Source organism: Triticum urartu, chromosome 1, assembly GCF_003073215.2.
Source record: "Triticum urartu cultivar G1812 chromosome 1, Tu2.1, whole genome shotgun sequence".
Lineage (NCBI taxonomy): Eukaryota > Viridiplantae > Streptophyta > Magnoliopsida > Poales > Poaceae > Triticum > Triticum urartu.
Window position 1 is genome coordinate 581,808,987 of NC_053022.1, and position 23,744 is coordinate 581,832,730.

General features: G+C 49.9%; 2 protein-coding genes across 2 annotated transcripts in view; both read left to right on the forward strand.

The window, feature by feature from the left end:
• The first annotated feature begins 1,810 nt into the window (after positions 1 to 1,810).
• On the forward strand, positions 1,811 to 3,010 carry LOC125533256. The gene has a single exon (XM_048696965.1). It carries the CDS (start codon positions 1,811 to 1,813, stop codon positions 3,008 to 3,010), a length of 1,200 nt encoding a protein of 399 aa, XP_048552922.1.
• Positions 3,011 to 5,428: 2,418 nt separating this feature from the next.
• Positions 5,429 to 23,744, forward strand: part of LOC125533257 — a 31,721-nt gene continuing 13,405 nt past the window's right edge. The window contains exons 1-2 of the mRNA XM_048696966.1: positions 5,429 to 5,705; positions 17,195 to 17,542. Coding sequence (XP_048552923.1) covers positions 5,429 to 5,705; positions 17,195 to 17,542 — 625 coding nt within the window. The remainder of the gene's footprint in view (positions 5,706 to 17,194; positions 17,543 to 23,744) is intronic.

The window sequence follows — 23,744 nt, forward strand, 5'->3', positions numbered from 1 at the left end:
CTTTTTTTTTTACCTTTGAAGAACAAGAAAATCAAGAAGGAAAAAATAGAATGGGCCGGCCCAGTTTGGACTGCTGCAGGCGCCCGTTTGCAAATTGCACTGTAACGGGCGCCTGCAGCGCCAAATAGGAAATGCCCACATAGCAAGGGTTGGAGGAAAAAAACAATTAAGATAATCTAGCCAGCAAGCTTGTCGTCTATCTATAATTCTATATTAGGTAGGGAGAACAAGTCGATGGATTCATGGCCACAACTATTATTTTGATTGTTATGTGGCCACAACTAAATTAGGTAGCTCCTTCTCAACTGCCAGCGCTGAAATTGGCCGAGCTACTAAAAATAGGCGTCCAAAAGCAAGGAAGCATGCATGCGGTGCTATCTATCTATCTGGTGTATGTGTATGCCTATATAAGAAGGGGAACACCAGCTAGCTAATCTGCTCTCTCGCTGCAAGTGCGCACACACCCACCCACCTGACCAAATATATCCATCATATAACAATAGAGAGGGAGAGAAAGATCATCCATTCATCGACTACCATGGCCATTTCTCTGCTGCCTTACACCGCCTTGGCTCTGCTTGCCATCGTCATCGCCGTCGCCATCGCTGTCGCCCCTGCAGTTGTTCGATCGGACCAAGAGCCTGGGCCCAGCATTGAAGCCATCAACGCCACATGCGCGACTGCTACGTACAAATTTGAGTGCACCGATCTGCTACTAAAAACAACCTGGATGTCAGGACGCCTCAAGTGAAGGACGTGATCGCAATGTCAGTCCAAGTCGTCGCCAAGAAGGCGGCGGAGGCCACCGCATTCGCCAAGGCCCTCAAGAAACCCTCCAAGTGCGTCACCGACTGCCTCGACGACCTCGCCGTACTATCCAAGCACATCAAGACGCTCCCGGCGACGCTCGAAACCGCCAACGACGCGGGCTTCTTTGAGCAATTTGACCCAAAGAGAAAATGTTACAGAAATTGTTGCTCAGAAAACTCCTCGGTCGAGGAATGCAACGCACAGAGCCAAATCGGTGGGGTGTTTGGCGCTCTTCGTGTCACTGATGACCTGTTGATGAGGAGGGCGTATTTTAGGAAGCAGCAGCTTGACAACAAAACAACATCACCTAACTCTAACTGAAGAGGACAGCCGGTGTGATTTGCTCTTACATTGATATCGCATGCATATGAATAATGGTCCAATGGAATTGGGAGCGGAGTAAGAAGCTCATGTTGCCTTTATGCATGTAATAATCATGCCTGGCTGTTGGTCCAATGCCTGGCTGCCTGCCTGAACTGGCGTCAATTTCCAGTTTGTTTTTGTAATATATAATAACTCTTCTGTATTGTGCATTACATTTGCTGCCATAACCTCTACCCCACCCACAACACACCCCCAAACCCCACCACACAAAAACAAAAAAAAAAACAACAAAACAAAAACCAAACCAAAAAAAAAAAAACACAACCCACACACCCCAACCAAACAACAGTACAAACACAAAAAAATAACAAATATCACAATACCAAAAAGCACAAAAAACACAGGTCATACGCTGTCGGTCACTTCAAGGCTGACCGCAAGGAAGCACCGAAGTAGAAGGCGCTCATTGCCCAGCAAGGAGATGATGGTGACATGATGTTGATGTGTAAACTGGTGGACGAGGAGGATCCAAATTCTCAAGCGTTGACTAAAGAAATTGTCGAGCTTGCGGAAGAAAAAGTTTTCCAGCATGATCGTGATTCGGAAACCTGTGTCGGTGCGCACGCGTCGTGCTAGCTCGAGTTTCTTTCTTCCTAAGTTTTCATTAAGGTTCTCGATGGCTCCCGCTCCCGCTCCCCCCTCCTCCATCTCATCGGAGGAGGGCCAACCACCAGCCACCAAAAAACCTCCGGCCACCTTCTCGCCGGAGCCAACTCTAGCCACCAGTCCTCTAGACGAGCTCCTCCCCACAGTAGCTCCTCCACCATCGCCATTCTTTGACCCACCTTATGTGAAAGCCGGGCAGGTTGCGCTCTGCTGCTCCCTGGGCTGTGGCAATGCCATGGGCTTGGAGTTCGAGGATGATGCCTCATACTACCTCCGCCTCGACATCACCACCCCCGCCGTCCACCTCGCCTCGCCGCTCTACATCATCTTCCACTACTCCAACCGCCTCCTTGATGCCACTATCGTCGCCGCCCTGCTTCAGGATGTCCTTGGCGGTGCTGCCGCTGATTTCTTCGTTGCCCAATGCTCTCCCCTCGTTTATCGCTTCCATGTTGCTTCTGCGCGTATATCAGAGATCATCCTCGCACAATCCACACTCTGCTTCTGCGCATACTCCTCTTTTGTGAGAACCCTACCTCCGATCCCACCTTCTCCGCCCCACATTGCCACATGCATGCCGTTGGCTCACCTGCTCCAAATTCCAGAGGATCTGGGTCTCCACTTTGAAAGCGTAGCATGGGCACAATGTCGCTCGCTCGTCTCCCAGCGTCCACCAAACCAACCGCATGGATGCCGCATGTATGCGCGCGTCATACAGTTCCCTTTCACCCTTGATGCCACCACAATGGGTCTCATCCTAGCTTGCCTATTCGTCGGCATCCACCACCAATTCAACGTCATGGACGACGGAGATTCCTGCTTCTCTTTCACTGTGGCCTCGACTGGCGTTGCCGCGCTCATCGCTTCTATGGGTGACTTTCACAAGATGGGCATCCTACTCCGCTTTCCTTGGCGTGCGCCTACGGGGCGTGCTTCATGCTCACCATCGGGGTCGGCCTCGCCGTCGTCTATCGGGCCTACGTCTTCCTCGCCGATGGCAGTCGATCCTGCTCTGCTGCCACCTGCGTCCACAACTATTGTTCTCTCTAAGGAGCGTCATCAACGGCCTGGTATAAGCTTTTTCTACCGTATGCTTAATGTTATCCGCTCCTGCCAGCTTACACCACATGCAAATTACACCCAACACACGCATTTGATTTGGGTCACCTTCCTACCAATTAATGTTAGGCCTAATATAATGAACTATTAGTAGAATATGCCCTAAACCACTGCTTTTCGGTCAAACAAGATTTTCTAGCAGTCAAAGTTCATGATCATGTGTACAAGTCTGGCGTCCTCTCCCGATCAATTAAAATTTAAATCCTCAATCTGGGGTCCATAGGTTTTGAAGGGTTTCGGATCTTCCTCTTTGACCAGCTCGAACAAGCCATTGCTCACTGCAGTCGTTTTTTCCATCATTACACTAAGTTTGCTTACCCTACATTGCCCCCTCGATCAGACTCCATTCTTGGCCCCTTTGAGCGTCGGCATCTCCAGACCCGCACGACACTGCAGCCCACCTCGGTCGCACGCTTGCACCACGTCCGCCCTGCCGCGCATGCAACGCTGGCCCATCCCATGCATCATGATGGCGGTGCGGCGCCCCCTGCCCCACAAATCTATCAAAAGATCCATACGCTGCTCCTGGCTCGGCGCATGTGGATCGAGCTGGCGCGAGTCCCCAGAACCTACTCTCTGTCTCTTTGTCCGTGCCAATTTTGGACGAGCTGGTTGCCCGCCCCGCATCTAATCCGGGCATGTCTGCACCGCCCCCTGTCACCCCACGCGCGCCCCCGATGAACGTATCTGTAGCGAATCTTGCCTTGGGAACCGATGAACCGACGAGTCCGCACGCCTGCCCGTCGCCACAGACCCCTCCCGCTACCCATGACCAGCATCTAGACCTCATGATCAAGCCTAATCCCTCTGCCAAGCCTACGCCGGCCGCTCGTTCACCACGCCCCTGCCTGCCGCCCCCTCGCTCCCTGTCACACGCAATGGGCCCAGCCGCCCTGACGGCGGATATGTCATCCGTGCAGTCCAACCACAAACCGACGAGCTCGTACAAAGATGCCCTTCTCTCCTCCCCCTCGATCACAGCCACCCGCACCCTCTCCCCCCCTCCCTATATAACCCCTCGCCGTCTCCCCACTCCGCATCGATGCTCTCACACTTCTCCTCCAACACAAAGAAAGCAGCGCTGCTTTCGGTGCCTAGCTCTAGATCACCTCGTTGAAGATTGCCGTGACCCAGTCCGCTGTGCCCGCTGCTGGAGGAACGGCCACCGCAGCCGTGACTGCAGGTACAGGCGCATGTGGCCCATCTTCCCTCCCCTCCCCGACGTTTTCCATTCTCAACCTAATCCAGCTTTTTGCACTCGCAGCATGGACTCCGCCGGCTCCTCGTCGACGGCGGCTCGCGCATCCCACACACTCATGATCAGTGACGTCCCCATCATCCTCTCCGAACCTTTCCCCGCTCTCTGCGTCCCCTCACCTTTCATCCTCCACGGCACTCCGATCGGCTCTGCCCCTCCAGCTCCGCCACCTCCCTCCCCACCACGATCCTCTGCACCTCCACCCACGCCTACCTCACTCCCACCAGCTTTCAACCACACGCACTCTCCACCCTTCAACACACAAGAACTGAGGGACCGGCTCGCCGACGTCTTCCTCGCCTCACAATACACCAGAGCCTCGTCTCACGTCTCCGAGACAGACACTGTAGAGGATCTGCCCCGTCCGGCCCATGAGGCCGGGCTGCTGCCTCCCTATGGAGACATGCCACTAGTCGCAGTTCCTCCTTGTCTCGTTCACTGCCCGCGTCGCTTTGCTTTCGTCCACCTTCGCACAGCCGTCCCCAACCCCACTCCCCTCATCCATCGAGCCATCCAGCACACTTGCGGCAACCCTGCCTTTATCATGGGCGGCTCCTGGAGGGGGATCGCCTGTCTCACCTTTCACACACCAGCTGCACGCAATGACGTGCTCAGCCACAGCCCCATCGAGTACGAGGGAAACTCTATCACTATTGAGCCGGTCGAGCACGTCGACCGCTCCATTGCCATATACACTGACCTTGCTGAGGTCAAAGTCTCTGAGTTTCCACATGAGCTATGGCATGAGGATGGCATACGCTTCGCCCTCACGTTCCTTGGCGACGTGTGCGCCATTGACGATTTCTGCCTCCATGGTATCGAATACACATTGGTCCGTGCCCTCGTCCTTCTCCAATCTGGCAAGCCAGCCCCTCCAGGCATTGTCATTCAGATCCCACCCATAAACGAGATTAAGATCGCCAAAGTTGTAGAGGTCTCCCGCTGGCACCATGGTGATGGTGCCAACCCGTTCAGTGATGGCTCCTCTGACGATGACTCTGCTCCTCCCTCTTAGCGGGCCTCCCCGCGGCCGCTCTCCCCTACTCACCTTGCTCCTGTAGTCTCTGTGATATGTGTGGGGTGGCGCGCCGATCCCACCTACGGTGGCACTAGGCCGGTCGCCCCCATGCCCCTTCTGAGTCTCATGAAACCGACACAAACCAGTCAGCTCTGGCCTCACCTCTCACCCTCCATGGTTCCCGGCGCCTGCCTCTCATCATTTCCGACGACGATTCGACCGCCTCAGATGACATGCATGCACCGCTCCTGCATGCCGCTTTAGACTCGCTAGACGTCGTGCATGCACTCCCTTCCGACACTCATGCCCCACCTGTCATACGCCCGGTTGCCGAGGTGGGTGCCGTGGTGCCACCTAGCCCGTGCACTAACCTGCCTGCCGCTCCTCTGGCCGCCGGCCCGCTGGTTCAGTCCAGCGCCTCTGCGTTCTCTGTGGTCCCCACTCCTGCAGATGCACCTGCTGCGCCGCCCTCCTTCACTTTCACCGCGGGCGAGTCCTCCCGTGCTGCTGGTAATGAATCTACCCCTCCCGTGCTTAATCAATCCACTACTAGAAAAGGGGCTATAGATGGGATTGACACTAATGGCGCACTAGACAAGCGGTGCGCCATTAGTATATACTAATGGCGCACCACCTTCTGATACGCCATTACAGTTGAAACTACTAATGGAGCACCTGGCCCAGGGTGCGCCATTAGTATCAAATTTTGGTCCGCCATTAGTATATACTAATCGCTTCCTTTTCGTTTTGCTCTACCCCACAGGCGACCATGGTCCGCACGATGACCGAAGGCATCGTGAATAGATTTTTGAGGTCCGCAAAGGCCGAGATGCTTCAAAAGAACGAGACGGAGATAATATGTCCGTGTCGAAGATGCAAGCTGAAGAGCCTTATTGCGGACCCGGATTCCGGGCAGGTGCGGGACCACCTGCTCTTGCGTGGTTTCATGGATGGCTATCGGTGGCAAGGTGATGAAGATGACTACGAAGTCGTCCATGGGGGCCGGGCAAGAAATGAGGAAGGGCAGCAAGACAACCACCGCGGCTCGGGCGGGCGAGAAGACGAAGAATCCCCAGGAGATGATCATGACGGTGATGCTGTACACAGTCATCATGTAGAAGATGCAGGACATGATGATGAGGAAGATGCCAGAGCAGACGACGGGCATGATCATGAAGATGATGATGCCGGCGGAGCAGACGACGCTGGACCATCGATGGACTGGGTGCAGGACCCTCATATTCAAGAGCTGCTTCTCAAGCAGATGGAGAACGCAAGAGCTCCGGCCCGAGAGAAAGCCAAGATGGATCAACTTGAGTTAGACGCGGTTACTCCATTGTATGAAGGATGCAGGCCCGAGGATACCCGCCTGAAAGTAACGCTCATGGCTCTGGAGATGAAGGTAAAACACAAAATGACCGACGCATGCTTCGACGAGAACATGTCATTCTGGCACGAACGTCTTCCCAAGGGGAACAAGTGCCCGACCAGTTTGGAGGAGGCGAAGAAAATCGTGTGTCCTCTGGATTTACCGCACGTGAAATACCATGTGTGCATGAACAATTGCATCATTTATCGGGATGAGCACGCGGAGTCTACCATATGTCCGGTGTGCGGCGTCACTCGATACAAGAAGAGGAAGAAAGCTCCTCGAAAAGTGGTGTGGTACTTTCCGATCACTCCTCGTCTGCAGCGGTATTTCGCGGACCCTAAGGTAGCAAAGCTCCTGCGTTGGCACGCGGATAGGGAGGAGAAGAAGCGAGAAGATGACGCAAATGATCCAGAGATAGATAAAAAAGACAAGATGTTGAGTCACCCTAAGGATGCGAGCCAATGGCAAGCGTTGAACTTCGAAGACCCAGAATTTGGGAACGATCCAAGGAACATCGTGCTGGGCGCGAGCACCGATGGAGTCAATCCGTTTGGCAGCCAGAGAAGCACACATAGCACCTGGCCTGTGTTTGTGTGGATGTACAACCTTCCCCCCTGGTTGTGCATGAAGAGGAAGTACATTCACATGAGTATGCTAATTGAAGGACCGAAACAACCAGGGAACGACATCAATCTGTATCTGGGGCTGCTGAAAGAGGAGCTTGACACGCTGTGGAAAACGCCAGCCAATACGTGGGACGCCGCAGAGAAAGAATATTTTCCTATGAGAGCCGCGCTGCTCACGACGGTGCACGACTATCTCGGTTACGGATATGTCGCGGGGCAGGTGGTCCACGGATTTTCTGGATGCGTCAGGTGCATGGATGACACAACGTATCGCCAGCTAGATAGAGATCCCTGGTCTTCGAAAACCGTGTTCATGGGACATCGAAGGTGGCTTCGCGACGATGACCTGTGGAGAAAACGCAAGGATCTGTTCGATGGTGAAACCGAACCCCGAGGACGCCCGCGTACGAGGAGCGGCGAGGAAATAGACGAGATTTTGAAAAATTGGAAAGACTGCCCACTACCGGGAAAGAAGCAAAAGGCGCCAGAGCCGGGAAAGAAGCGAAAGGCGCCAGAGCTGCTGCTGAAGGTATGGAAAACGAGGTCTGTTTTCTGGGACTTGCCGTACTGGAAGATCCACCGTGTGCCTCACAGCCTTGATGTCATGCATATCACGAAGAACGTGTGCGAGAGTCTGCTTGGTACCCTGCTCAACATGCCAGAGAGGACCAAAGATGGGCCGAAAGCAAGGGCAGACTTGAAATCAATGGGCATCAGGCAGGAGCTTCACGCTATATATGATGATCATGATGATGATGATGATGATGATGATGAGGCAAAGCAGGACACGGAAAGTCGTCGCAAAGGCAAAAAGGCCAAGAAGACCGGAAATGACTACCCTCCCGCGTGCTTCACTCTAAGTCAGGAGGAGATCGAGCAGTTTTCACCTGCCTCGTAGGAGTAAAACTTCCTTACGGTTACGCGGGGAAGATAAGCAGATACCTAGACCCAGCGAAGCTGAAGTTCAGCGGGATGAAGTCTCACGACTGTCACGTGCTGATGACGCAGATACTTCCAGTTGCAATCCGTGGGATCATGGACGCTCACGTCCGTGAAACCCTATTTGGCCTATGCAACTTTTTCGACGTCATCTCTCGGAAGTCTGTTGGCGTGAGGCAACTCAGAAGGCTACAGGAAGAGATCGTGGTGATACTATGCGAGCTTGAGATGTAGTTCCTACCCGCATTCTTCAACGTTATGGTGCATCTGCTGGTCCATATCATGGACGATATCATCCAACTCGGGCCGACGTTCCTGCACAGCATGATGCCGTTCGAAAGGATGAATGGTGTCATCAAAGGATACGTTCGCAACATGTCACGTCCAGAGGGAAGCATAGCCAGGGGCTTTCTGACCGAAGAGTGCATCTCCTACTGCACGAATTTCTAGGCATCGAGAACCCCGTTGGTCTGCCCGTCAACAGGCACCTCGGCAGGCTTGCTGGATGGGGTCACCGTGAGGGTCGCCGCGAAATGCATGTCGACTTCGAGGGTCGACTCCCGGACTTTGAAAGAGCAAACCTAGTCGCGCTACAACACATAGACGTGGTCGATCCTTGGGTGGTAGAGCACAAAACCTTTATTAAGAAGACGTACAATGACCGAGGCCAACAGAGGACGGACGGAGATATACTCAAAGAGCACAACTCATGTTTCACGCGTTGGTTCAAGCAGAAGCTTCTGTTGTACCCTTTCCATGAGGATTCTTCCGCGGAAGAACAACTCGTATTCGCCTTGTCACAGGGCGCCGAGCACAACCTGATGACCTATGAGGCGTACGATATCAACGGCTACACATTCTACACCGAGGCCAAGGACATGAAGAGCGATGGTTATCAGAACTCCGGGGTAACGATGGAATCCTACACCGGTAACGACAAGGACAGATACTATGGAAGGATCGAGGAGATCTGGGAGCTGAGCTACGCTAGAGAGAAGGTCCCGATGTTCCGTGTCAGATGGGCCAAGAGCGTCCTAAAAGAAGACCGGTATTTCACCACCATGGTTATACCCGAAGCCAAATCCAAGACCGCGGGCGCAAACGTCACCGCAAAAAATGAGCCATGGGTACTGGCTTCCCAAGTGGACCAATGCTTCTTCATTACCGACCCGTCAAAGCCCAGTCGTGTTGTCGTGAGGAGAGGCAAAAGGAAGATCATCGGAATGGATGGAGTAGCCAATGAGCAAGACTTCGACAAGTACGGCGACCCGAGGATCGAACATGACGACGATGATGAAGTAGCAGCATACACCACAAGAAGAAGCAGGACCACCCTACCTAAAGGACGTCCGTTCCACAGAAGAACTCCATTTGCGAAAAAGAAGGGCAAGAAGATTGTGAACAGATAGCTAGCTAAGATCGATTGTATTTAAATCGTAGCCTTCATTTCTCGATTGTATTTCATGGGCACTTTTTGAACTATCATGAATATTTTTAAATTTCATGGACACTCGATCTCGATCCCCCTCCATCTCGATCTCTATCCCACCTCGCCAGATCCGGTCCCCCTCGCCGCCGAGCACCTCCCGGTCCACCGGCTGCCACCGCCGACCCCCCGCACCCTCGATTCCCCTACTCAACCGCCGCCGCTGACCCCCCGCACCCCTCCCCTACTCAACCGCCGCCGCCGACCCCCCGCACCCCGCGCACCCTCCCCTGCTCCACCGGCATTACTGTTTGATGATATTTAAAAAAAAATTATTACTGTCTTATAAACAAATATTACTGTTATGATTTAAACAAGTTTGAACATATTTAAACACAAATAAGTATCAAATAGCATTTTAAATGCATAAAAAATTGTGGAGCCTGGGAATCGAACCCAGGACCTCCTGGTGTGAGAACTGGCTGCTGACCAATTGAGCTAGTAGAGGGAACTTAGTGTGGATCAGGTCAGGTGGAAGATAACCTGTTGGCTCGAGCAGAAATCAAAATACTAATGGCGCACCATGGTGAGGTGCGCCATTAGTATGGATGTACTTATGGCGCACCGAGGGGTGGTGTGCCATTAGTATTGTGCCGCCCCCATCCATATTTCCACCCCGGCCCAAACCTATCCCCTCTCTCTCCCTCGCCCTCGCCCTCGATCCCCTTCCCCTCTCCTCTCCCGACACCGCTGCCCCGCCGCCTCGACGCTGCCCCGCCGCCTCGACGCCGCCCCGACGCCGCCTCGACCCTGCCGCGACGTCTCCAACCACCGCGGCCTGAGGCCCCGACGTCGGCGCCGCTCTCCCCGTCGCCCCACCTCGTTGGACGCCATCGCTCCGCCGCCCTCGTCGCCGGCGGCCCGGACGCTGCCCCGTCCACACCACCGTCACCGGAGCACCACCACCACCCGGACCTCGTCGCCTCCTCCCCTGCGTTGTCGTCGTCCCCGACATCCTCCCCGCGCCACACTGCCCTATCCCTACGGCCACCGTGAGCTCCCCCTCCTCCTCTCCCCCTCTCCCCCTCTCGCGCACGCGCTTACATCATTTAGCACATTAGGGTAATGCACCCCCATCCTCCCTCCCTCCTCCGGATATGTTCTTCTTAGTTATCTGAATCTATTCAAGTCTGAAACTGCTAGTGTGAGGTGTCTGCAACTGTTGCAATCTTGTTGATAAGTAAAAGATGATCTGAAATTGAAACCCCAAATCACATGATTCACAATTAGATGATCTGAATCTATTAAGCAGTTTTAGACAATGGTATGATTTCTGAGTTGGACCGACCAGGAGAGATTGTTCATGATTAATATATCCCCAAGTTCAACTGTTGCTAACTTCCTAGCTATAGTTCTTGATACATACTTAGAATTGGTCCACAGATTATCTAGGTTTGATGCACCGTATTTGTCCCAAGGTTGTCGATGGTTTTCACCAATTGATTGTGTGTTTGCATTGCCTGCTCATGCACTTTACTTTAAATCTGAGCATCCAAGTACTTATATTTACTACAATAGATCTAAATCCAGTAATGTCATGTGTGATCAAGGCTGCATAATTATGTAGGGCTTAAGAGTTTCACTTTGATGATGATGCCCTTTGCTGCTCAAGAGTTTCACTTTAGGAAAATGCTAGTAACTTGTGCTTTCATATCCTAGTTATGTAGTTTTTAGGCAAATGCTAGTAACTTGTGCTTTCATATCTCTGTATTGGTTCGTGTTGCTGTTGTAGTTCTTGAATTTGTTCAGTTACCTCCTGGTAGGTTAGATGCAGGTGATTAGTTTCCCTAGTTTAGGGTTTTCTCAGTGTATCAGATTTAATGAGTCAGCTCTGCTTTATTCCTGTGTCTATATGGTTTTCTAGTGCCTTTCACTGGATGTTTTTAAGTGTAATCCCCATGTGTTTTTAGCCCTGTATTGGTTCAGTAGGTGTTTCCTTTATTTTGTCAGTGTTAGATCATCTCACTGAATTTGTGTGTACAAGCCCTGCAGTGCAGATGTATTTTAGTGTAAGCTCAGCAACTTTTGATGAATTCTCAGTGTAATATACCCCAGAATTATAGTGCAATTTATCCCATATTTTGAGTGTATTTGTCAGTGTAATATACCCTAGAATTACAGTGTAATTTAGCTCATATTTTCAGTGTAATCTCCATGATTAAATTTTTTGTATAGGCTCATTCTTGTTATATATTCTTTGTATCGTTGCAGTGCAGTTCTTGTTATATATTTCTGGTTGTTAGACTGTTCAGCTATGCAGAGTGAAATACAAGTTCAGCATGTCGATAATGATTTTGGCAGCAGTGTGAGGCAGCAGTGTGCAGCACAATTCCTTCATTGGATAATGATTTTGCAGGTACCCCGAGAGGCCCTTGAGTTTGCCGGAATGTCGATTAACTTCCGTTCCGGCAAATTCGGGTACTCATATGTCCTATTTTCAGCAAAGGTCATGCTGAAATTTTCTGTGAATTTTAGCATGACTTTGCTAAAAATAGGACATATGGGGTACTTGTGACTAATGCATGGGCCGGGGTATCTTAGTAGTTAATTAAGTAGGATCAAGTGCCCCGGCGTACTTGTGACTAATGCATGGCTTTTAGGGTGCCTCGGTGTCGATAAAAACCGAAATGATGAAAGCTTAGGCTTTTAGGGTGCCTCGGCGTCGAAAAACCCTCAATGATAAAAGCTTAGCTTTTAGGATGCCTCGGTGTCGACAAACCCTAAATGATGAGACCATGATCTTGTTCCTTGACAATAACCAACTTTTTGACCAAACTTTGTTCCTATTTAGAAAGAAACATGGCCAACAACGATGAGGCCGGGGGTTCGGCCGTCAAGGCATTCTGGGAGCTGTCCCAGGAGATGGAGGAACAACCTCACTTGTATGAGGACGCCGCCTTCCCCACTGATCCTGAGACCACTGATGGTACCGCCGAGGATGACCCCACTGATGCCACCACTGATGGTGCCGCCGAGGATGCCACCACTGATGATGGCGGCGCACGCACAGATGGCAGCCAACCGAAGAGGCAACGGAAGGACCGGCGCCCGACCGTGCTCCGCACCCTCAAGGAGGGAGTTACTGAAGTGGACTCCGACGGGAATCCAACGGCGCTCGAACGAATAATCAAGGGGTACTCGCTTCAGCTCGGGTGCATTCTCTGGAGCACCGTCTCGATCAACACCGAGAACCTGAGGCATCCTGACCGAGGGAATTTGTGCAACCTCCTCTTCACGAAGCCGCACGAACGATACAAGTTCCCCGTTGAATTTGAAAACACAAGCCTCAAAGGGAATAAAGTGAACAATGCTTCCCTCACGAAGATGAGCAAGGCCCTGTCTACTTGGAAAAGCAATGTGAAGAGAATGATCGAGAAAGGTGAGAGTTATGAGAAGATCAAGGAGAAAAATCCTTCGATCACCGAAGATGACTACAACGACTTCAAGATCAATTGCTCGAGCACCGCAAACTCCGAATCAAGTAAGTGGGGGAAAGAAATGCGGGAGATGAACTTAGGGGAACACACACTCGGTCCCGGCGGTTACAGAGTGGCGGAGCCTATATGGGACAAGGAGGAGGCGAACCGTGCCGAGCAAGGCCTACCGCCCCTCTGCGATAAATACGGTGACAAGCAGACCAGGAACTTTGTCAGGGCCCGGTACAAGAAGGACCCGAAAACAAAGGAGCTTACCACGGATCTGAAGACCAGGGCGCTTGAGCTTGTTCTGGTAAGGAATACACCCCCGCGTAATTAGCTCCATATGGTTGCATTCTAATTAATGAAGCCAAATTTCTAAATGGTTCACATTCCTTCCACAGGCGACTGAAAGCAGTAGCGCGGGGTCGACTAAGAGCAACCCTTGGGACACCACTCTAAATAGGGCGTTGAATGTAATGAAGAACAAGGATAAGCTCATTAAGCCGACGTCAGCTGGTCGTGTGGCCGGCAAAGGCTTGTCGACAAAATGGTCGTCATACTATAACACTGGTGGGCGAAAGGAGAAAAAGACCAGCTCGGAAAGCCAGGCGCGCGAGGTTCAAGAACTCAGGGCACAGGTGGCGCGGATTCCGGAGATTGTCCAAGAGCAAGTGGAACAACAACTCGGAAGGACGATCACCGCCATTGTGCCTACCTTGATCCAGGGGATTAGTGCGTGGATTGCGGGCGGCCAACAGGGGCCGCCCCCGATTCCTAGCTTCACGGCCAGCAACTCGCAGAACGCGATGGCGGGGCCATTGGTGTCTCCGGCGGAGGCGGCATTGGTGTCTCCGACGCCGGCACGGGAGCTTAATGCACCCGGGTGTACGCCGGCCGGCACCTCTGCAGCAAGCGGCCCCTCCGTCAACTGCACGCCCGCCGTTGGCGGTGCCTCGACATTAGCCGAGCTCGACGCCATCATCACGGTAACTAATTAAGCCTCTCTCGGCCGAGGACTTCATCTCCTTGCCTTTGACTGGGCATCCCTGACGCCCTACATGTTTTCGCAGGGCGCCGCCGACATTCCGTGCACTCTCCTGCACTTCGTGAACAACGAGTTCGTCGATGTTGCCAAGGGAAAAATCGTTCAACCGGGCAACCCCTTGTTCCACGGTACCCAGATGCCACCCAACTTGTTTAGGGTTCAACTGGTTCGGGTGCTGCCAGGCTGCGATGAGTTGTTACCTCCGATTCGACCCGTCGGGGCCGACGATGATGACGTGATGACCCTCAGCGCCTGCCTGAGCTGGCCCCTGCTTTGGCCGAAGAGCCAGATTCGTTTGGGGGCAGGGGACACCACCCCAAAGACAACACCGCCAGTCGTGCCGGCGCCAAGTCGGCCCCATGGCAAGACCGCCGCAACGGTGCCGGACATCCCTATGCCACTGGATCCAAACATGCATATGGCACAGGATCAGAACGACGACGACGATAATACATTTGCCAACGTTGATCAGTACTTTGCCGATCATGGGTACGGTGGCGACTTCATGGGGCCTCCTTCTCAAGAACCCAACCCAACAAAAGACGTGCGCGATCTAGCTGGTACCGCGGAGAAGCCAAGTTGCAACAGGCGTCGTCTGCCGTTCAGCTCTCAGGAGACGCCTCCAGCTGCCGACTTCACCGAGCCTCAGATAGGCGAGGTGCGAAATATTATCAGCCCCAACACACTCAAGAAGGCGGTCTATGAGCAGAACTCGGTCCCATTACAGGAGAAGAAGAAGGCACGCAAAAGAAAGACTAACAAGGGTGCGGGCCAGCCGGCACCGAGTACGATCCGTGCTCAGGACGGGCCACCTTCACCTGAGGATATCTCGAGGAGGGTGCATGTGGCGGGTAGGCCGATGCTACTGAGAAATATGCTCGATGCTGCAACCGGTGCTATGCGGAGTCTGCATGACCGTGTTCTTTCTTTGGAGAAGCGGCGTCTCGGAGAGAAGGATGTGGCATACCCGGTTTTCGCGGCCAAGGTGCCAGAGGGCAAGGGCTTTGTGGATAACTCCATCGGGGGTACGATCGTCCTGCGGTTTGATGACATCCACGCTATGTTGAACCTTCATCCGCTGCACTACACCTTCGTTCGGCTATTTTCGCTGAGTATGGAGATGCGGATCATTCGCGACAAGACCCCGGACATCGTGATAGTCGACCCCTTCTACATGCATGCCAAGATCTTGGGCAGCGCTGGGGACCGGCAAGTCGCGACTTCTTACCTCGAAGGCGTCATTCTAGCAAACCAAGATAAGGATAACTTCCTCGTGCCTTACTTTCCCGAGTAAGTCCTCCCCTCAACCGCCCCGTAACATATGAATTCTTAGATTTCGATCGTTTTTCTTTTAACATTCCGTGTTTTCTGTAGTGACACACATTGCACGCTCATCCTCCTAAGCCCCAAATATTCCATGGCCACGTATTTTGACCCGGACCGTCAGTCGAACGTAGACTACACAAATGTCAAGAAGGTTCTTGATGATGTTCTCCCCGGCTACGTCAAATCTGGAGGCACCTTCACCAGGCCTATTTGTAAGTACGGCAAGCACATGTTCTCCCACAATACGACGTTCTGCTGCGTCAAGCAGCCGCCTGGCGGTCAGAACGGTGCCTACTACGCCATCCATCACATGCGGGCGATCGTACGGGACCATCATCAACTTCTGCTACCGAGTAAACTCAAAGATTGGGCCGCGAGCGTGTCGGCAATCCAGGACGCGGACATCAGACAAGAATTCTTTCGCATCCAGTCGGAGTTTGCGGAAATCATCCATCAAGATGTCCTTCGTACCTCGGGACAGTTCTACCTCAGAAATCAACCATCCAATAGTGACATCGACACAATCCTACAAATGCAGGCTGACAACGCCCGTTATTTCATGACTCCCACGATAGACGGCGGCTTCATCCACGCTCCGGTCCCTTGAGTCGAGTCGAAAGCAGTGATGCTGTGTCTAGTTCTGAAACATCGATTGGCTCATGTTGTAATTAAACTTTAATGAACTTGTAGTATGTCTCTTTGGTTTCGAGGGTCGTTCAACTTAGATGTAATCGATGCTATTAATGTCTTGCTTTTCTCTTCCGATCATTCTGTTGCATACTTATATATTGCTTATGTATTGTCTGTGAATTGGTACTAACGTTTCATTTGGCTACCGCATAGCGATGCCGTGGTATGTCGTGTACAAGGGTAAGGTTCCCGGAGTCTACGACGACTTGGGAGGAGTGTCGAAGACAGGTTCACCGATTCAGCAGTAACAGTTACAAAGGGTACACCACTAGGGCCGAGGCCGAATCTAGATACGCCCGCTATCTAGCGGGAGAGGGGAGGGAGCGTTGGAGGAACCGGATGAAGACGAGTTTCATCGTGATGATGCTCATCGTGATGACCGCAGCTCTCTTCTATGTGATGGTAGTTTAGATGATCGATATCGACTTGTAATATGAAGACAAACTCGCGGTCTCGAGACTTGTAATATAATGTTCTATCTTTGTTCGGTCTTTTCAATTCGGAGACTAATATGATGAATTGTATTCGGAGACTAAAATGATGAATTGTATTCAGAGACTAATCTTCTATTGTATTCGATGAATCTGTTGTTGATGTGTGCTGTCTATATTTTGTCCAATTATACATTTTGTAACCTGTGCAAAAAACAGAAAATAAAAAAATAAAAAAACCTAATATTCATACTAATGGCGCATCACATCATAGTGCGCCATTAGTATGCCAAAGGATACTAATGGCGCATCATTAAACAGTGCGCCATTAGTATGCCGAAGTTACTAATGGCGCATCCTATTGTTGTGCGCCATTAGTATGCCAAAGCACCTGGGTATACATGGCCCCCTGGGAGGCATACTAATGGCACACTGTTGTATTACTAATGGCGCATCTGATGCGCCATTAGTATACCAGATACTAATGGCGCACCAGTGGTGCGCCATTAGTAAAATACACTAATGGCGTGGCACTAATGGTGCACCACTAATGCGCCATTAATGGCCAAATTAGGTGCGCCATTAGTAGGGCGCCTTTTCCTAGTAGTGATCTAATCTCTCACCCTCTGCTTATCTGCCACTGACTGATGTACCCTTGGACGCAGCCCTCCCCCTGCAGGACCTAGACACCCACGAGTGCATCATTCGCAAGGTGCGCCGCAAGTTAGAGCGCGATCAGTCTGTCTCCAAGGACAAGCTGCAGCGGAGTGCGTGGCTGGCTGGCAAGCAAGCCAACTACTCCCCCATGCTTGCTAAAGCCGTCAAGGCCAAGGCTGCTCGCCTCTCCGCCGCGGATGTTGACACGGCCATTGGCCGTGCTATCCAGGAGGCACGCCTCCACGAGCCCGAGGCCCCTCCTGCCTCCTCCGAGGACCTTGCTGCCATTGCTCTGCTCCGCGGCGCTGACGACGAGCAGCTTGATGCCATCCTTGGCTCCGAGCATGCTGCCTCTGGTGACGTCGCCGCTCCATGATCAGCTATCTTCCCCACTCTGGAGTTACGGCGCGACCTCTGCCTCACCTAGCTTTTCTGCATGACGCTGTTAGATCGCTGTTCTTTTGGTTTTCGCTTCCTATGTCGCATGTTCCAATGCTACTTTTGGCCTCACCTGTAGCATTTGTGACTGTATGCCAGATGTATCTCGTTTTTGTCTGTTGGTGCTCGATCGGTCTTAATGAGTAATAACGCCTTTCTAATATGCTCTTGGAATGTATGAGGACTTGGTGATAACGACAAGTGCTCTGACGTGCTATCTGAACTAATCACAACAAAACCGCACATTACGCTCTTCCAAGAATCAAAAATCGACTCTCTCTCTGTCAGTAAAACAAAATCCTTCCTTCCACGTTAGGCTGACCAAGTTTTCTCCTTGCCAGCTGTCGGAACCGCGGGTGGCACCATCTCGGTCGTCAATTTTGCGCCCTTCCAAGTTGTGTCTTTCTCCCACTTAACCTTCTCCTCCACACTAATCCTCCAATCAACTGCCTGCGCCCACCACATTGCCATTACTAACATCTATGCTCCCCCCTCGCGCTCTCTCAAGTTAGCGTTCTTAGACAAACTCGCCTCAATCGCACAACCAGATGACACCCCATCGCTCATCGCCGGTGACTTCAACCTTATCCGTTTCCCCTCTGAAAAAAATAACACCGCCTTCCGCCCCGCCGAAGCCAACGTGTTCAACCAAACCTTAGATAACCTAGCACTTATCGAATTGCCTTTACTGGACCGCAGGTTCACTTGGTCCAATAACTATGCCTCCCCCACCCTAGAATGGCTAGATCGCGTCTTTTTAACCTTGCATGGGCAGATGCTTTCCCTAATACTTCCCTTTCCTCTCGATCCCGCTTTACGTCGTGATCACATTCCACTCCTCATCCACGTCACCACCGCCATCCCTCGATCCAGATTTTTCAAATTTGAAGTGGCCTGGGCCAACTCCCGGCCCTGTAAGGACATTGTTGCTCAAATTTGGGCTGCACAACCCTCATCGCCAACCAATGCTACTGCCTTCCTCGTCTCCACGCTCAAAAATCTCATGCCCGTCTTAAGACTTGGGCACGTTCTCGTAACCCCACCCACCTTCGCGAGGCTCGCTGCCAAGCTGCAATCACATCCCTAGACCTCGTTGAAGAAACTAGACCCCTAACTCAGCCAGAGTCGCTCACTCGCAAAATCATCATCTCCTTGCTCAAGGGTGCCATCCACGAGAAAATGACATACTGGCGCTGGCGTGCTAAAGTCTCTCGCGCTATCCACAAAGGGGAAAATACCCAGTTCTTGTTGGGGAACGTAGTAATTTAAAAAAAAATTCCTACGCACACGCAAGATCATGGTGATGCATAGCAACGAGAGGGGAGAATGTGTCCACGTACCCTCGTAGACCGAAAGCGGAAGCATTAGCACAACGCGGTTGATGTAGTCGTACATCTTCACGATCCGACCGATCAAGTACCGAATGCACGGCACCTCCGAGTTCAGCACATGTTCAGCCCGATGACGTCCCTCGAACTCCGATGCAGCTGAGTGTTGAGGGAGAGTTTCATCAGCACGACGGCGTGGTGACGATGTTGATGTTCTACCGACGCAGGGCTTCGCCTAAGCACCGCTATAGTATTATCGAGGTGGACTGGTGGAGGGGGGCACCGCACACGGCTAAAAGATCAAACAGATCAATTGTGGTGTCTATGGGGTGCCCCCTGGCCACGTATATAAAGGAGTGGAGGAGGGGGGAGGGCCGGCCTAGCTATGGCACGCCCTGGAGGAGTCCTACTCCCACAGGGAGTAGGATTCCCCCCTTCCATGTAGTAGGAGTAGGAGTCAAGGCAAGGGAAGAGAGAAGAGAAGGAAGGAGGGGGTGCTGCCCCTCCTCCTAGTGCAATTCGGACTAGGCCTTGGGGGGGGCGCCCAACCTCTCCTCTCTCTTTGCCCTAAAGCCCAATAAGGCCCATATACTCCCCGGCGAATTCCCGTAACTCTCCGGTACTCCGAAAAATACCCGAATCACTCGGAACCTTTCCGATGTCCGAATATAGTCGTCCAATATATCGATCTTTATGTCTCGACCATTTCGAGACTCCTCGTCATGTCCCCGATCTCATCCGGACTCTGAACTACCTTTGGTACATCAAAACATATAAACTCATAATATAACTGTCATCAAAACGTTAAGCGTGCGGACCCTACGGGTTCGAGAACTATGTAGACATGACCGAGACACGTCTCCGGTCAATAACCAATAGCGGAACCTGGATGCTCATATTGGCTCCCACATATTCTACGAAGATCTTTATCGGTCAGACCGCATAACAACATACGTTGTTCCCTTTGTCATCGGTATGTTACTTGCCCGAGATTCGATCGTTGGTATCTCAATACCTAGTTCAATCTCGTTACCGGCAAGTCTCTTTACTCGTTCCGTAATACATCATCCCGCAACTAACTCATTAGTTGCAATGCTTGCAAGACTTAACTGATGTGCATTACCGAGAGGGCCCAGAGATACCTCTCCGACAATCGGAGTGACAAATCCTAATCTCAAAATACGCCAACCCAACAAGTACCTTCGGAGACACCTGTAGAGCACCTTTATAATCACCCAGTTATGTTGTGACGTTTGGTAGCACACAAAGTGTTCCTTCGGTAAACGGGAGTTGCATAATCTCATAGTCATAGGAACATGTATAAGTCATGAAGAAAGCAATAGCAGAAATACTAAACGACCGCGTGCTAAGCTAACGGAATGGGTCAAGTCAATCACATCATTCTCCTAATGATGTGATCCCGTTAATCAAATGAAAACTCATGTCTATGGCTAGGAAACATAACCATCTTTGATCAACGAGCTAGTTCAAGTAGAGGCATACTAGTGACACTCTGTTTGTCTATGTATTCACACAAGTATTATGTTTCCGGTTAATACAATTCTAGCATGAATAATAAACATTTATCATGAAATAAGGAAATAAATAATAACTTTATTATTGCCTCTAGGACATATTTCCTTCAGTCTCCCACTTGCACTAGAGTCAATAATCTAGTTCATATCACCATGTGATTTAACACCAATAGTTCACATCACCATGTGATTAACACCCATAGTTCACATCATCATGTGACCAATACCCAAAGGATTTATTAGAGTCAACAATCTAGTTCACATCGCTATGTGATTAACACCCAAAGAGTACTAAGGTGTGATCTTGTTTTGCTTGTGAGAGAAGTTTAGTCAACGGGTCTGCCACATTCAGATCCGTATGTATTTTGCAAATTTCTATGTCAACAATGCTCTGCACGGAGCTACTCTAGCTAATTGCTCCCACTTTCAATATGTATCCAGATTGAGACTTAGAGTCATCTGGATCAGTGTCAAAACTTGTATCGACGTAACCCTTTACGACGAACCTTTTGTCACCTTCATAATCGAGAAACATATCCTTATTCCACTAAGGATATTTTTGACCGCTGTCCAGTGATCTACTCCTAGATCACTATTGTACTCCCTTGCTAAACACAGTGTAGGGTATACAATAGATCTGGTATACAGCATGGCATACTTTATAGAACCTATGGCTGAGGCTTAGGGAATGACTTTCATTCTCTTTCTCTCTTCTGCCGTGGTCGGGCTTTGAGTCTTACTCAATTTCACACCTTGTAACACAGGTAAGAACTCTTTCTTTGACTGTTCCATTTTGAACTATTTCAAAATCATGTCAAGGTATGTACTCATTGAAAAAACTTATCAAGCGTCTTGATCTATCTCTCTAGATCTTGATGCTCAATATGAAGTAGCTTCACTGAGGTCTTTATTTGAAAAAACTCCTTTCAAACACTCCTTTATGCTTTGTAGAATAATTCTACATTATTTCCGATCAACAATATGTCATTCACATATACTTATCAGAAACACTGTAGTGCTCCCACTCACTTTCTTGTAAATACAGGCTTTTCCACAAGTCTGTATAAAACTATATGCTTTGATCAACTCATCAAAGCGTATATTCCAACTCCGAGATGCTTGCACCAGTCCATAGATGGATCGCTGGAGCTTGCACATTTTGTTAACACCTTTAGGATCGACAAAACCTTCTGGTTGCATCATATACAACTCTTATTTAATAAATCCATTAAGGAATGCAGTTTTGTTTATCCATTTGCCAGATTTCATAAAATGCGGCAATTGCTAACATGATTCGGACAGACTTAAGCATAAATACAAGTGAGAAACTCTCATCATTGTCAACACCTTGAACTTGTCGAAAACCTTTTGCGACAATTCTAGCTTTGTAGATAGTAACACTACTATCAGCGTCCGTCTTCCTCTTGAAGATCCATTTAATCTCAATGGCTCGCCAATCATTGGGCAAGTCAATCAAAGTCCATACTTTGTTCTCATACATGGATCTCATCTCATATTTCATGGCCTCAAGCCATTTTGCGGAATCTGGGCTCATCATCACTTCCTCATAGTTCGTAGGTTCGTCATGGTCAAGTAACATGACCTCCAGAATAGGATTATCGTACCACTCTGGTGCGGATCTCACTCTGGTTTACCTACGAGGTTCGGTAGTAACTTGATCTGAAGTTACATGATCATCATCATTAGCTTCCTCACTAATTGGTGTAGTAGTCACAGGAACAGATTTCTGTGATGAACTACTTTCCAATAAGGGAGGAGGTACAGTTACCTCATCAAGTTCTACTTTCCTCCCACTCACTTCTTTCGAGAGAAACTCCTTCTCTAGAAAGGATCCATTTTAAGAAACAAAGATCTTGCCTTCGGATCTGTGATAGAAGGTGTACCCAATAGTCTCTTTTGGGTATCCTATGAAGATGCACTTCTCCGATTTGGGTTTGAGCTTATCATGTCGAAACTTTTTCACATAAGCATCGCAACCCCAAACTTCAAGAAACGATAGCTTAGGTTTCTTGCTAAACCATAGTTCATACTGTGTCGTCTCAATGGATTTTGACGGTGCCCTATTTAACGTGAATGCAGCTGTCTCTAATGCATAACCCCAAAACGATAGTGGTAAATCGGTAAGAGACATCATAGATTCCACTATATCCAATAAAGTACGGTTATGACGTTCAGGCACACCATTATGCTGTGGTGTTCCAGGTGGCATGAGTTTGTGAAACTATTCCACATTGTTTTAATTGAAGACCAAACTCGTAACTCAAATATTTGTCTCCGCGATCAGATCGTAGAAACCTTATTTTCTTGTCACGATGATTTTCCACTTCACTCTGAAATTCTTTGAACTTTTCAAATGTTTCAGACTTATGTTTCATCAAGTAGATATACCCATATCTGCTCAAATCATCTGTGAAGGTCAGAAAATAACGATACCCGCCGCGAGCCTCAACACTCATCGGATCGCATACATCAGTATGTATTATTTCCAATAAGTCAGTAGCTCATTCCATTGTTCCGGAGAACGGAGTTTTTAGTCATCTTTCCCATGAGGCATGGTTCGCAAGCATCAAGTGATTTATAATCAAGTGATTCCAAAAGCCCATCAACATGGAGTTTCTTCATGCGCTTTACACCAATATGATCTAAACGGCAGTGCCACAAATAAGTTGCACTATGATTATTAACTTTGCATCCTTTGGATTCAATATTATGAATGTGTGTATCACTACGATCGAGATCCAACGAACTATTTTCATTGGGTGTATGACCATTGAATGTTTTATTCAGGTAAACAGAACAACAATTATTCTCTGATTTTAAATGAATAAATGTTTTTTTGCAATAAACATGATCAAATCATATTCATGCTCAACGCAAACACCAAATAACACTTATTTAGGTTCAACACTAATCCCGAAAGTATAGGGAGTGTGCGATGATGATCATATCAATCTTGGAACCACTTCCAACACACATCGTCACTTGACCCTTAACTAGTCTTTGTTCATTTTGCAACTCCCGTTTCGAGTTACTACTCTTAGCAATTGAACTAGTATCAAATACTGAGGGGTTGCTATAAACACTAGTAAAGTACACATCAATAACATGTATATCAAATATACCTTTGTTCACTTTGCCATCCTTCTTATCCGCCAAATACTTGGGGTAGTTCCGCTTCCAGTGACCAGTCCTTTTGTAGTAGAAGCACTTAGTCTCAGGCTTAGGTCCAGACTTGG